This window comes from Neovison vison, chromosome 10 (assembly GCF_020171115.1).
Source record: "Neovison vison isolate M4711 chromosome 10, ASM_NN_V1, whole genome shotgun sequence".
NCBI lineage: Eukaryota > Metazoa > Chordata > Mammalia > Carnivora > Mustelidae > Neogale > Neogale vison.
The window spans coordinates 1,955,677-1,969,379 of record NC_058100.1 but is presented as its reverse complement, the minus strand read 5'-3'; the positions used below and the strand labels follow the sequence as shown (position 1 = coordinate 1,969,379).

At 59.3% G+C, this 13,703-nt stretch overlaps 1 protein-coding gene across 3 annotated transcripts; it reads right to left on the bottom strand.

Moving 5' to 3' along the window:
- Nucleotides 1-12: 12 nt before the first annotated feature.
- On the bottom strand, nucleotides 13-12,972 carry SLC25A44 (solute carrier family 25 member 44). Of its 3 annotated transcripts, none has more exons than XM_044266563.1 (4): nucleotides 12,839-12,972; nucleotides 7,968-8,605; nucleotides 4,274-4,401; nucleotides 13-2,289 (listed from the first exon to the last, which is right to left on the bottom strand). In XM_044266563.1, exons 2-4 carry the CDS (start codon nucleotides 8,590-8,592, stop codon nucleotides 2,098-2,100), a joined length of 945 nt encoding a protein of 314 aa, XP_044122498.1. In that variant the 5' UTR covers nucleotides 8,593-8,605; nucleotides 12,839-12,972; the 3' UTR covers nucleotides 13-2,097. The 3 variants fall into 3 exon arrangements, with proteins under 3 accessions (XP_044122498.1, XP_044122499.1, XP_044122500.1); XM_044266564.1 differs by lacking the exon at nucleotides 12,839-12,972 and adding an exon at nucleotides 9,215-10,926; XM_044266565.1 differs by lacking the exon at nucleotides 12,839-12,972 and adding an exon at nucleotides 8,844-9,208.
- Between the last annotated feature and the right edge of the window lie 731 nt (nucleotides 12,973-13,703).

Genomic DNA, 13,703 nt, shown 5'->3' with positions numbered 1-13,703 from the left:
CGCAAGCCGACGCCCAGGGGCTCATTAAAAAGGTTTAATCACACGTCAGAGACTTCGTACAGTGCAACAGTGGGTGTCCGCCGCTCGTGTTCACAGCAGTCCAGTGTGCCAAGCGCCAGCTGCACCTGCGTGCCCGCCCCCCGTTGTCCCACGTTCCTTCCGGGGCGGGCCACAGCCCAGCCCCCCGCAAGTCCAGCGGCCGCCGCCTTCGGCCCGCTGCCCACCCGAGCGCTCCGTAACCCGAGGCCACCCGCCCCCCCAGGTGTCGGGGCCCCCTGTCCGAGCACGGGCCGGTGCGAGGGAGGGAGGTGGGCAGAGGGAGAGGTGGAGGAAAGAGGGAGCGGTAGACAGACGGAGAAAGAGGTGGACAGAGAGACAGCCAGACAGAGGGAGAGGTAGAGAGGGCGGGTGCGGCACTCCGCATGGGGAGCTCGGGAGGAGGGGGTGGGCGGGGCGGGGGGAAGCAGTCTGAGCGCACGCACTCCCCCTCCTGCCACCGCCCGACCGAGTGGCCAGCGTGGGGCCGAGGGCAGAGACTGCAGGGACAGGAGCCCTGGCCTTCACCCTCCTGGTGGCTCTTGGGCAGGTGGGTGACTGAGGGGCAGTGGGTCAGAGTCACCTGTGCACCCTGGTGTAGGGGGGGAGCCACTAGGGGACAGACACTGGGGGACACCTGACAGAGGAGAAGAGGGGACACAAAATCAAAGGGAGGTGAAGGGGGTTAGCCCTCAAAGATCTGACAGACCCAGGTGGACAGAGGTGGAGAAGTGGGGTCTGGCTCTGACCTGGCCAGGGAGACAGAAGGGGGCAGCCGTAGAAGTGTCAAGGCCTCCGGTAGCTAGCACCTTTCACGGCACCGCGGCCATATCCCGGGGTGGGACTGAAGAGAGGCGGGAAGGCTCCTCCAGCCACACGTGTGACCTCTGTGGGTGTGGCAGCCTGGGTGGCAGCGGCCTGTGGGGAAGGAGGAGTGCTGGGCGGCCGCGCAGGGCAGTGTCGGGCTGGTAAGTGCAGCGGTCGTGGGCAGGTGGCTTCGTGCCCTGCTCCTGACTCTCCCAGCACCCCTCGGGAGGCCTGTGACCGGGAAGACACTTCCCTGGGATGAGGAGAGAAACTCCAGTGGTTCCACGACTCGGAGGCTCCCGCTGTGAGGCCTGTGTGTCCGTGAGTCCCGCTGACCCGGGTACAGACACAGGTGGCCCCACTGCCTAGGGCCCAGAGCTCCACTGGGCTTCCCCGGACCGGCTGTTCTCTCTGCCTGGCAGACCCTCTAGTCACCCCGGGCCTGCACGTCCGAGGGCTGCTGGCTCGGAAGGAACGTGGACGGGACAGATAATCGGGATTGAGGGAAAAGCCGCGTTTTCCACCTGTCTGAGGAAGGGGTGGGCTCTGACTGCAGGATCGGCGCTTCAGCAGGACTGACAGTACCTAGTTCACAGGTGTTAAAAAAACACAAACAAGATAAAGGATCAACATTTGTCCCCGACCTAATACCTCTCCAAAGAGAGGACAAGTGCTCTGGAACACCAGAGGTTCTCGCTGCTCCGACTCCCCGCGCGGAAGTGCCGGCCCCGTGCCCCCAGCGCCCCGTCGGCAGGGAGCAGCAGAGCAGTCCGGCGGGCAGCTCAGTCCCGAAGTAAACACGAGCGGGCCCGCGGAAGGCAGCGGGAGAGGGCTCGTGGCAGCCGATGGGAGTGGGGCTGAGGGCCCAGGAGAAGACCAGTGACGGGAAGCAAGCTCTATGTACAGCTCTTGTCAGGGTCTCAGGAACACAGACGGTGGGGGAAGCCAGAAGAGGTTCCGCAGGGCGTGGGGCGGTGGCACTGGACGGTGGGTTTCCTCAGGACGGGGCTGAGGACCGGGACTGAGCCAGAGAGCCCAGTAGGGCAAGAAAACGAAAAGTAACGGGCGAGGGGGTCCCGGTGTGGGCTCTTCAGCAAGAGCCGTTCCGTCTCTGCCCTGTCCCAGATAGGCCCCCTGGGGTAGGGCTGCAGATGTGGGGTGGCGGGGAGCCCGTCGGGGGACGGCGCCACCCTCCCCACGCGGCCCCTGCCCCAGAGCAGCGCGGCCACCAGTGGGCTTGGCTCCCGCCGCGGGTTACCAGTGTCGGGAGTCGACCAGCTCCGGCCGGAGGCTCAGCTTCTTGAGGCTCTCGTAGCCCACCACGATGACGATGGTGGAGGGCGTGGCTGAGATGATTCTGGCCGAGAGGCCCTTCATGAGGCCCCAGGGCCCCTCTTCTGCCATCAGCTGTCTGAAGGTCAGGATGATGGAGCTCTTGCCTTCCACCTGGAGAAGCACACAGCGGAGGGCCGCGGGCTGCGGTCAGAGCCGCTCGGCACAGCCTTGTGCCTTGGGGTCTGGGGTGGGACCGTGCTTGGGCGCGACAGGGTGGCCCGGGGCTGCGTGTGGGCCCCGGGGCCGGCCCGCCTGCCAGGGTCGGATCCTGCTCCCCGGTCACTGGTCACCGACAGCACAGCCCCGTGGGGAGTGTACTCTGCACTCGGGGCCCTCACGCGTGCAACAGCAACGGAGCACTCCCAGCCCCGCCACGGTCATCTGAGCGGTCCCGCTGGCAGGCCCTGGTGCCTATTAGTGCGAGCTATTATCACCGTCAGGCCGGCCCTCCGCTGCGGCCCTGCCCTGGCTGCGTCCCTTGGGCCTCAGGGAGACCGGGTACTCGCCGCCCTGCCGCTCTGTCCTTTCCATTCCGACCACTTCAGTCCCTCAGTCCCCGAGGCTGGACTCCTCCCCTCACGCTGGCACCCACACCCCCCCCAAGGCTCCTGTTCCCTGCCACACCGGAGTCCAGCTGAGGCTGGAATCTCCTCTGTTCTTCTCAACAGTCCTGTCCCCTTCCTGTGCCCCCAGACCCTGCACACTTGGTCCCACTTGGTCCCACTCAGACCCTCAGACCGCGCAGGACACCAGCTCTCCGTGTCACGCCTCCCCAGACTGGGCGATGTTCACAAGGCCATGGGCTGGAGCGTCAGCCCCTCCCCCACCTCCCGCAGCACGGGCCGCACACTCCGCTCTTCCTGGGCAGCACTCTCCTCTGCCCGCCTCTGCCCCCTGCCCTCCCGCAGAGCCACAGCCGGGCAGGGCCGCTCGGGTGAGCCTCCAGGCCTCCAGTGCGCTTTGTCCCCTCCCACCCCGCAATGCCTCAGCAGCAGACACCTGTCCTTTCCCTTGGTCTCCTCACCGAACACTCGAAATAAGCCTCAGAAGAGGAGGGAGCCTGTGCACTTTGTTACCTGCAAACCAATCCGAAGCCAACTGATTCGTTCAAAAGTGTAGGGGGGGGCGCCTGGGGGGCTCAGTCGTTGGGCGTCTGTCTTCAGCTGGGGCCATGGGATCGAGCCCTGCATCGAGCTCTCTGCTGGGCTGGAAGCCTGCTTCTCCCTCTCCCACTCCCCCTGCTTGTGTTCCCTCTCTTGCTGTGTCTCTCTCCATCAAATAAATAAATAAAATCTTTTAAAAAAAGTGTGTGGGGGGTGGCATTCTTTCCTAGGGACAAGTACACCTAGATTTACCGGCCACCTCCGTCCCAGCATCCTGGTATCAGGGGAGCTGACTTCACCTCCAACCTGTTGAGTTTCTCCCCCCCCCACCCCCACCAGCGACCCCACTCTCCTGCACAGCTGTCTTCCTACCCTTACCCACCTCAGACGTCACAATCCCCCATTATTCTCACCTAAAGCTTCACACCGCAGCCCCTGCCACCTGTCTGTGACACACCCAGATTCAGATTCTGCTTCCTCGGATGAGGTGCCGGGGAGCTCTCTTTGAGATGAGGGAGGACAGGGACGATCATCCTGGACAGCACCACCAAGGGCTCTGTCAGCGTCCCTGCTAAGTCTACATGGCACAGCCAGTGAGGCCTGCCCAAGAACAGTCTGCAGAGAACCCAGACCTACCCGCCGAAATGGACAGACGTCTAATAGCCCCAAACCTGCGATGTAAGGAAAAGCTGTCCCATCGACTATGCTAGCAGGCGGCCAGGCAGGGAGGAGCCCAGCGGCCATGGCCACGACAGGAGCAGGGCATGCTGGGACAGGAACAAGTGTGCGAGGCCAGGAGCAGGGCGTGCGAGGCCACAGACACTACGAGGGGAACACTAGGGGCTTCGACGTGCTCGGCTGCGGGAAGGGGCCTGGCTGACAGGACAAGGCCAGCTAGACTAGAAGGCCACGGCTCAGAGGTCAGGAGGGCACGGGGGAGCCCGCAGGTCACCCACCCTTCTCCTTCTCACCCGGGTGGAGGCCGGACTTACCTGCACTCGGGTGCGGATGACGTCCATGGGGTTGGTGAGGACGGAGGCAGTGGCCGCAGCCAGGGGCCCCGAGACAGCCTGGAAGACGATGTGCGGGCACTCCTTAGGACAGAGGTATGAGAGCTGTTCTGGAACCGAGGGAAAAACAAGGCCTCAAGACCTGCGGCATCACGTGGTCAGCCCTCAGGCTGCTTCTGCGCCCAGTAAGGACGAACCCTCTCCAGCCCCAGCCTCCTCGGACCCCGGAACACCCGTCTTCTCTTCCTGGCTTCCATCGGAGCCAAAACACTGACGGCTCTGAGGCCCTTCCCGAAGCCATGCTGGGTCCATCTCCAACCTGAACAGAACAGTCCTCTGGAGAAGGGGTTTCAGAACCTCTCTGCACACCAGTTCCTTTCATCTGATGGACAGAAATCCTCCCTGGTGCGAAAACCCGATGCCTGTCGCCGCTCCTCTTGACTCACGGCCAGGAACGCACTCGGGGCCCGTCTTCCCACGCACGCACGAGGAAGGGGCAGAGTGACTGGCACGGGCTCTCTTCCCCGCATCCCTGTCCTGACCTTGTGCGTTCGGGACCACGGGAATATTTGTACTGTACTTTTTCATTCCAGCTTCCTAGCAGGCGGCGGCGTTACGTTAGTTTCCTACGTGCGACACGGTGACTCGACAATCCCGCATCCTGCTCAGCGCCCAAGACATTAACCCCTCCAGCCGCATCACCTGTTTCCCAGCCTCCCACCTCCCCTCTGGTGACCAGCAGTGTGTTCTCCGGAGCAAAGAGCCTGTTTTTTGGTTTGTCTCTTTTTTTCTTTGTCTTGTTTCTTAAATTCTATGTCTGTGTGAGATCCTATGATACCTGCTTTTCCCTGACTGGCTTATCTCACTTAGCATTATACCATCTAACTCTGTCCGTGTCATGGCAAACGGTTAAGTTTTCATTTTTTTTAATGGCTAATACTCCATTATGTATATACCTATGTGAATTTATTTTAAAGATTTTATTTATTTATTTGACAGAGAGATCACAGGCAGGCAGAGAGACGGGCAGAGAGAGAGGGGGAAGCAGGTTCCCCACTGAGCAGAGAGCCCGATGTGGGACTCGATCCCAGGACCCTGAGATCATGACCTGAGCCAAAGGCAGAGGCTTTAGCCATTGAGCCACCCAGGCGCCCCCATGTGAATTATTTTTAAAGATTTTTAATTTATTCATTAGAGAGAGTGAGCGAGCACAAGTAGGCAGAGTAGCAGAGGGAGAGGGAGAAGCAGGCTCCCCACTGAGGAGGGAGCCCGATGCGGGGCTTGATCCTAGGAGTCCGGGATCATGACCTGAGCCAAAGGCAGACGCTTAACTGACTGAGCCACCCGGGGGTCCCCCGCCATATGAATGTTTTTAAAAACAAAAACAATACTGAGAGAAAGTCATATCCAAGAGAGAGGTTTTCTCCAGGCTGTATCAAGAAAGCAAAGCTCATTTCTCAAACTGCTGATGGAGACGGCCAGACTCACCCACTCCCTGGTCCCTGGGAAGCTCAGTGCGGCTGAACTGTTCGCTTTACCCTCTCTAGCCACGAAAGACAAGAGCTCGCTTGTTGAACAAAGGCTCCTTAGTGGCCGTTTCTCCTGTACGTACTTCATGCTCGACACTCACCACCTCTGAACACATCATCCCGCTTGACTTTAACAAAATAAATGGTGTCTTGGAGTGAAAAAAAAAAAAAAGAAAAAGAAAGAGAGAAGGTGCACACAAGCGGCATCAAGGCAAGCTATGCAGCTGCAGAAGGAAGCTTCAAGGAACGCCCCCGGGGCTCAAGGACAGACAGGTGGTATCGGGGTTAAGAAGGGCTCCAAGGAGAGATGCGAGGCGGCAGCGAGCAGCAGTCACGTACGTCACGGCTTCACAGGGCCGGTGCACCTGGACGGCGGAGAGGAACAAAGCTGGGGTGGGAAGATTTGTCCGAGATCTGGCCTGGCTACCATGCACACCACACCAGGGGACACTCGGCTGTGAAGGGCGGCGGAAGCCAGGCTGAAGAGATGTGCCCGTCCTCAGCCAGCAGGGGGAGCCGCTGAGCACCACGCCCAGGGTTTACAGAGTGACTTCATTGGCATGTGTGGTAGGTGGGATGGGAGACCAGCTAGAGGGCTGGCGCAGCAGCCGGCAGAGTGGCCCTGGAGGCCTGGTTTCCAGGGAAGGCAGGAGAAACGGACAGAGAATAGGAAAAGACATTCTGGGGTCACCAGGACCCGATGTGGGGATGAGGGAGTGACTATGTCAGTGACATGGAGAATAACCTGGCCACTGAGAGAAGGAAGTGAGTCAACCAGCTTGGGATGAAAGACAGTTTACTGCATAGTGTTTCGGATGTAAATGCATGCGTCCAAGTCGGGAGGCCCAACAGTCAGTGTCTGTCCAGAGCTCTGGAAAGTTACTCTAGGGACAGACACAGATTTTCTGACATGGCAGAAAAGGACAAGTCAATTGTAAATGAAATCACATGAGGAGAGAAGGGCAAAGACAGATGCCAGAGAAAACGCTCACTTTTTTTTTTTTTTTTTTTTGGCGAGAAAGAGCGCACGTGCACAAACAGGCCGGGGGGCAGAGGGAGAGGGAGAAGCAGGCTCCCCACTAAGCAGGGAGCTGGATGTGGGGCTGGATCCCAGGACCCCGGGATCATGACCTGAGCCGAAGGCAGACACTTAACCGACTGAGCCACCCAGGCACCCCTCTTAGAGTTTTTCTTAACATTAAGATTACCAAGATCAGTTCCCAAAGGATCTGAGGCAAAAGGTCACGTGGAGTCTGGGTGAATTTTACCAAATATGCAAGAAGAAAGACTGTGCTGGACAGGAGAGAGAAACAGAGCTAGCAATAAAGAAGAAGGCACAGTCAGCAGAATAGGAGAATCACAAACGTGTAGTCCTGGAGGGAGAGGGTGATGACAGGTGAGGAAGGCATCATGAAGTCTGGATAGAAAGGTCCCGGATAGCCTGGGCAGAATGCCCACGGCCAAGGCTCGGAGCCCACAGCAGGGACTGTGGAGGCTGCAAGCAGACACCGTCCTCACAGGAGTCTGCTGGTGGCCCAAAGCCATGGGTGTCAACGGTCACGGGCACGCTCAGGTCCTGTTCTTGGCAATGCCTTCTGCCTTCCAGAAGGAAGTCTGACAACAGGCTTATTGAGGCCCTCAAAAATGTTATCTTTGGACCCAGTAATCCATTTCTGGGAAACACCTAAAAAGAAGTAAAATGTCTTACAAACAAAAATACATTCTAGGAGCGGAGGGGTTCCAGGCTCTTTGACACCCTGAATTTAACAACGCTGAGGAAAGGCATCCAACGCAAACACTCATCTGAAATTTGAAATTTCCTCTTCAGATCCCAAATATCGCATGAATTTTGCCCTTCCTCGCCTTCCAATTAAAGTCCAGGAACCCCCACTGATTAAGGCAATCAACATATTTGATGTTCCAGAGTCATCTACTTTACTCGTCTGAGTCCCCCCACGATGACAGAAGCTCCCCGAAAGCAAGAACCCGTGTCTCATTCATCCGTGAGCCCTCTTGGGATCAAATGTTTGTTGGACAAATACCCTGTTCTTCCCTGAAATCCTCCGCTCTGGCTTGCACAGTGCCCCGCCCGCCCCGCCCCCCACTCACCCCCCCTGCCCAACCCCTGCTCTCCCGCCCCCCCTTACCTGCATAGAAGTGATAGAAGGGCCACCAGACAGCACTGTTCGGGATGTAGGTAAGCAGTGACGCCACGTACCCCCGGTAGAAGCCTCGGAGCCCGTCAGCCCGCAGGATCTGCTTGATGATGTCCTTGGTTTGGCCAAAGGCTACCACCCCTCGTCCCTCGGGGCTCGCTCGCACTTGGAAGCGGCCCATTCTCTCGCCCTTGCGCTGCATCATCAGGTGCTGGGACACCACATCGATGGGCACCGTGATGCTCTGCGCCACGAGGGAGGCCGAGCCGCCGGCCACCAGCGACTTGACCGTGTTGCTCTGGCTGTAGTCAGCGACGAACTTCCGGGTGAGCTCGTACGTGGTGACGTAGCACTGGCCGGAGATGAGCGTGAAGGTGTTGACCAGGAAGCCCCGGTAGAGGCCCGTCACGCCGTCGGCTCGCAGGATCTTGACGAAGGCATCGAAGGTCCCGTGGTAGAGGCTCTTGCCTTTCTGGACCTGCAGCCGGGTGCGGATGAGGGTGAACGGGTAGACGCTGACGCGGATCATCATGGTCATGGCCACCCCAAACACGTAGAACTTCTTCTTGTCCAGGTGCTCCCACTCGATGATCTGGATGTTGCGTTTGTCCTCCATGGCGCCTACAGACCTGGGGGGTGGGGGTGCGAGCGGGCGGGGGGACGTGGGCAAGGAGGCCAGGGCTTTGCGCTCTGCCCTGCCAGCTAGCGCCGAACCCGGCGCTCAGGCTTCATCTCCGGGGTACCCGCCTCCTCGGAGGTTAGATCCCACCCAGTCCAGCTTGGCCAGCTCTCTTGCCCGAGTCCTCCTTTGTGCCCCCTGCTCTCTCCTTGGTCAGCCCTTCCCCAATTCCAGAGGCCGCCCCTCACCTCAGTGATTCCCGCAGCTCCGCTCCCAGCTCGGCTCCCTGGCCCGGCTGAGCAGACCACCGAGCCCAGTCCCTGCCTCTGCCCGGGCCCTGGAGTCATAGCCCATGCGCCTCCTGCTCTGCTCACCCAGGCAGAGCTCAGGATGCCGCCCGGAGAAACCACCTGGCCAGGGGCAAGGCCTCCACGGGGATGAAGGGATGTCACTGCGCGACACTTAGCAAGTTCCTAATGCTGAAGGGAAGCTGGTGCTCCATTTTGGCTGCTCCAAGGCCTCCCAAGGACGCACCGCCTTGACCGCTAACCCTCAGCAGGGTGCTGCTTTTGTCACCATTTACCGGCAGCGGACTGGGCCCTCCCAGCTGCCCACTTACCCTCACTACACTTATCTTCCCTGCAGCCTGCATTAGAAGAAAGTCTGCCCCCACTCCCCGCCCTCCAGCAAAGGATAGAAAGTTAGCAACAAGCCAAAGGTCAGAGTCCCCTTTGGTTATTAGATAACTCGCTCTAGAGAAAAGAACCAGCAGAGAGAAAAGAGGTTTCCCTGAAGTCTGGAGAACCATAGGGCACAGGGCAGGCCCGGCACTTCTCACCCCTGCGCACAGAAATCGTCACCTCTGTGCTGTACAATGAGGGGAGACCCAAGCGATAGGAAGATACCGCCTCTGCCTTCCAGACGTGCACAGTCTGTTTTCAAAGACAGCAGCAATCCCTCTGGGGAGTGGATCTAAGACTCAGACAGAAACCAGGCCAAAGTACGTTGCCGCGGCTCTAATGTCAGGCCTGGCCACCACCGAAGTTCTCCAGCAAACCCAGCACTAATGCAATAACCATATGAAACCGGGACCTTCCAACTTAAGAACCGTCCAGCAATGGGTCATGATCTACTGGACATGCCCTGAGCGACAACGGAACGTGTTCCTGCACAGGACACCGGACATTTTTAGCCAGAGTGGAAACGGGGAGGTGGAACTGGCAGCGAGAAGTCAGGGGCTCCCCAGGCTTTGGGAGAAATCCCGACAGGCTTGGTAAGGAGGTGGCCACATTAAAGGGACAACTCTAGAAGCTGAAATGTTCCTGAAGCCAGTGCCTTAGCCAACCTCATGTCAAGTGTCTAAATGGAATCCATCCTCAACCACCTCTCCCAACCAAAGGTCCCAAGTAGCCTGAGGAGCTTCTCGCTTTGCCATGGAAGTCAGCAGAGAAGCACAGTGATCTTTCCGGGGAGCCCCCCCACAGCGGGACTGTGTCACTGGCACAGAAGGCCAGGCTGCCTGCAGGGCGAGCCAAACACCTGTGCCCTGAGGGAAAACCTCAGCTTCCAGGTGAGGCCAGCGGAGGAACCCTGCAGGGCAGAGCCATGGGGACAGAGCAGGAATGCATGGAGACCTCGAGAGCAGCAAACGATGGCTTAGAACAACCAGCTGGGCCCAGGAGGAGCATCTAGGATGTGGGAAATAACGAAAGGAAGGCTGCCGTGTCACTTGCTGCGAGCAAAAGTGGCCCTTCCTCCCCAGCCTCAGATGGGGACACCCACCAAGCCCCACAGTCCTCTCCTCTGAGGCCTTCAAGAGAAGGTGGTCACTGTCACCTTCCCAGAGTGTCTGGTATTAAGGGTCCCAAGGTCATGTTTCCAACACCACTGGGTGATGAGCAGAGAGAGACTCAAGGATTTTCCGAATACCTGTCACCTCATGTGACCTTAGAACCTCACCTGTGCACAGTTAGACACTTCGGCATCAGAGAGAAGTAAAAGGAACAGGTCCAAGGTCATGGTGGAGGCAGGATATGCGCCAAGATTTCTCCTGTACTGACCATGCCTTCTACCCCACGGAAGTGAGGAGTTCTGACACAAGTCACGCTGCACAGTCTAAAGCGGGGTCCCTCCCACCTGTGGTAGGCAGCATTAATGCTTTCATGGCTGCTGGTCACTCAAGGGTTAAAGGGTTAAACATAAGCTCCTGGGCCTGCAGATGACCACAGATTTCTCTCAGCTTTGCTCCAGAGAAACCAAGAGCTGCCTCTGCTTTCCCAGGGTGCTGGTGGAGGGACTGACCAGGCTGAGCGGCGGGCCAGCACGCGGCTGTCCCCGGACAAACACGGCAGGGCTCAAGCAAGACGGCCCCTGCTGGGCTCGCGCCAACTGTGCTAAACAGGACAGAAAGGAAGAGCAGTGGACTTGTTCTCAACTTGTCCGGCTGAATCATAGAGAACCACTAACTCCTGACAAGAAGTCCGACGGCGGGACCCAGCACCCCATGTCTCCATCCTTACGGGGGCCTATTGACTGTAAAGTCCCAGAAGGAAGGGGGGGACTCTCCGAAGCCAAGGCAGGTGTCTTCTACAGCTGCCATGGTGACCGAAGCCACTAAGGGTCATGCCTCAGAGGGAGAAGCTTGTGCAGCTGAAGGCGAGAAGGCCCCGCACGCACGCCCTCTAACCCTTCAAAAGCTGCGGCTGCCCTCGAAAGTGGGATCCCAACCTGCTCTTTGTTACATAACCTCCAAACTTCCTGCTGAAATACCAAAACTAGTCCCTCCCGTTCTACCCGATGGAAAATCCTCTTGGCAGGCACCCAGACGCACACTGCCTCTGGGCTTCCCTTCTCCCCACTCAGAAGCCCCGTTCTTTCGGGCTCTTCCCCCGACCCTTACTTGCGTGCACAGCTCCGAATCTGAATTTCCTCCCATCTTTCAACAACTGCCCAGGCACAAAGTTTGAAGTGCTTCCTATGGAACCCAACAGATGACCCAGGACACCCCGAAGTCATCAAATGAGATGTCAGAGGCAGTGCCTCTGCGACCAAGCCCAGCAGGGGAAAGGGACAGATCGGTGGTCTCTGCACATCCCCCTTCCACATGCACTCTTCCTGATCCAGAAGCATCCCTCCAGATCATTCTCTAGGTTCTGAGGTAAGACTCGGGTTCAGGACAAGGCGGGCCGCCTGGAAGGCCAGGGTCATGCAGCGGGAAGAACACCCGTACTCAGGAGATCCGAGGTCCACTTCCATTACTGGTACGATTGGAACCATGTCGCTTCATTGAAACTCAGTTTCCTCATCTGGGAAGCGGGGCAGCCAGGCCTGCCACACGTGTACCGGCCAGGCGGTTCGTGGGAAAGCATTCGGTAACAGCGAAGCATCTCTACCACTGCAAAGCTCTCCTGGACAGCGCTGCCCTAAGCCCTGGCTGGTCAGAGCCGTGCGCGCACCGGCAGCCGGCTCGGGCTGGGAGCTGAGGCTGCAGGCTAGCCCGTCCAGTAAGAGCCACTGTCAACGAGCTGTCTGGGTGACTACTGTGCCCCAGCATTTGGAAAACTCTGCTTTAAGTGACGACTGTCACTATCGGTATAACCATGACAGAGCTGCTCAAAAAGTCCAGGACGATTACGACTCTATCCTGACCTGTCGCCAGAACTGGGCCCAGCACTGGTTACCAGACGCAGGCAGAGCTGTTCCCGCGACCACCCGCACCAAAGCAAACCCGGTCCCGCAGCTCTGGACCCACACGGTGGGCTCGGCCCCCGATTCTCAGCGCAAACAAGGCCTCTGCCCCACTCTGTCCCTCACTCTCCCCGCACGGGCGCGGACACATCTCCACGCTCGGCCACCGCGACGCCTCCGACCCCTCCGACCCCTCCCTCGAGGCCGACCCCCCCCCGGTCACGGAGCGGTCCCACCCAGCTCTCCCGGGGTCGTCCACAGGCACCCACGCGATCCTCGTCGCAGACACCGCACGACAGCCGTCCCGGCAGCGCCTGCCCGGCCCCCCGCACGGCCGCCCTCGGCCCGGGGCTCGCTGCCGGCCGAGCCACGCCCCCGCCCCGCTCCCTCCGCGGTGCGCTCCTCCGACGGGAGCAGACGCCTGGCCGCAGCCGCCCCTCGGCCCTGGGGCTGCGAGGCCGGCTCCCGCGGAGCCGCAGGCACTCGCCGCCGCCGTGACAGGTCCGGGTCCTCGGAGACCTCCGCCGTCAGGCGCTCCGCGCCGCCGGCTTCTCACCTCCTCCGATCAGGGCGGTTCTGCCGCGACTGAGGCGAGCTCCGAACCCGGCCCTTTAGGCCACAGCGCCCACTCGAGCCTCCATGCCCGGCGGCCGCCGGCCCCCGCTCGCATCTTCCTCCATCTCGACCCGGCTCCCGGTACTGCCGGAACCGGAAATTGGGACACTGTCACTCCCGCCCCTCGCGAGGGGGCGGGGATACGCCGCGGGCAACTCCACCAATGGCGTGCTAAGCTTTGAGCCTCTCCCCCGCCACCCCCCAAGGAGGTGGTGGGCGGAGCGCGCGGCCATCCTGAATTCGGGCAGAAGCCACGCCTTCGTTGGCCTCGCCATGCCCTCAGTTCTACGGCGCGTGCGTGTCCTTTCTCGTTCGCTGAGCCAAGTCACCCGGCCCTGCTTGAGGATCCCGTTGTAAATGGGTCACCTTGTGTTTCGGGTCTATTGGAAATCTTCACTCCAAATCTAATCTGTGATTTTTGCGTGGCTTTTCTCATCTGTGGAGCCAAAACAGTAGAGGCCGGTGTGCAGCAGGAAGGAATGAGGTTAGACAACCGATTCTGAGGCTTGAGAACTCAAAACATTGCAGGACTAGGGGCCATTCTGGAGGTGGAGTAAATGACATTAGGGTGTCTTCCGACTCCGAAACGACCTGTATTTGGATTTTAAGGGAGAGGAAGAGCTCTTTAAATGAGGGTCTGGAAGACCTGGGGCGGAGAGAGAGTTCACTTCAAAATGGGATTTTCCACATCTCAACAGCAAAAGACCAACGACTCGGTGGACAAAAGACGAATAGACGTTCTTTCTCCCCTCCTCAGTTCATTAGCAAGTCCAGTCACAAGTCCAGTCTTGCATCTGCACAGACCA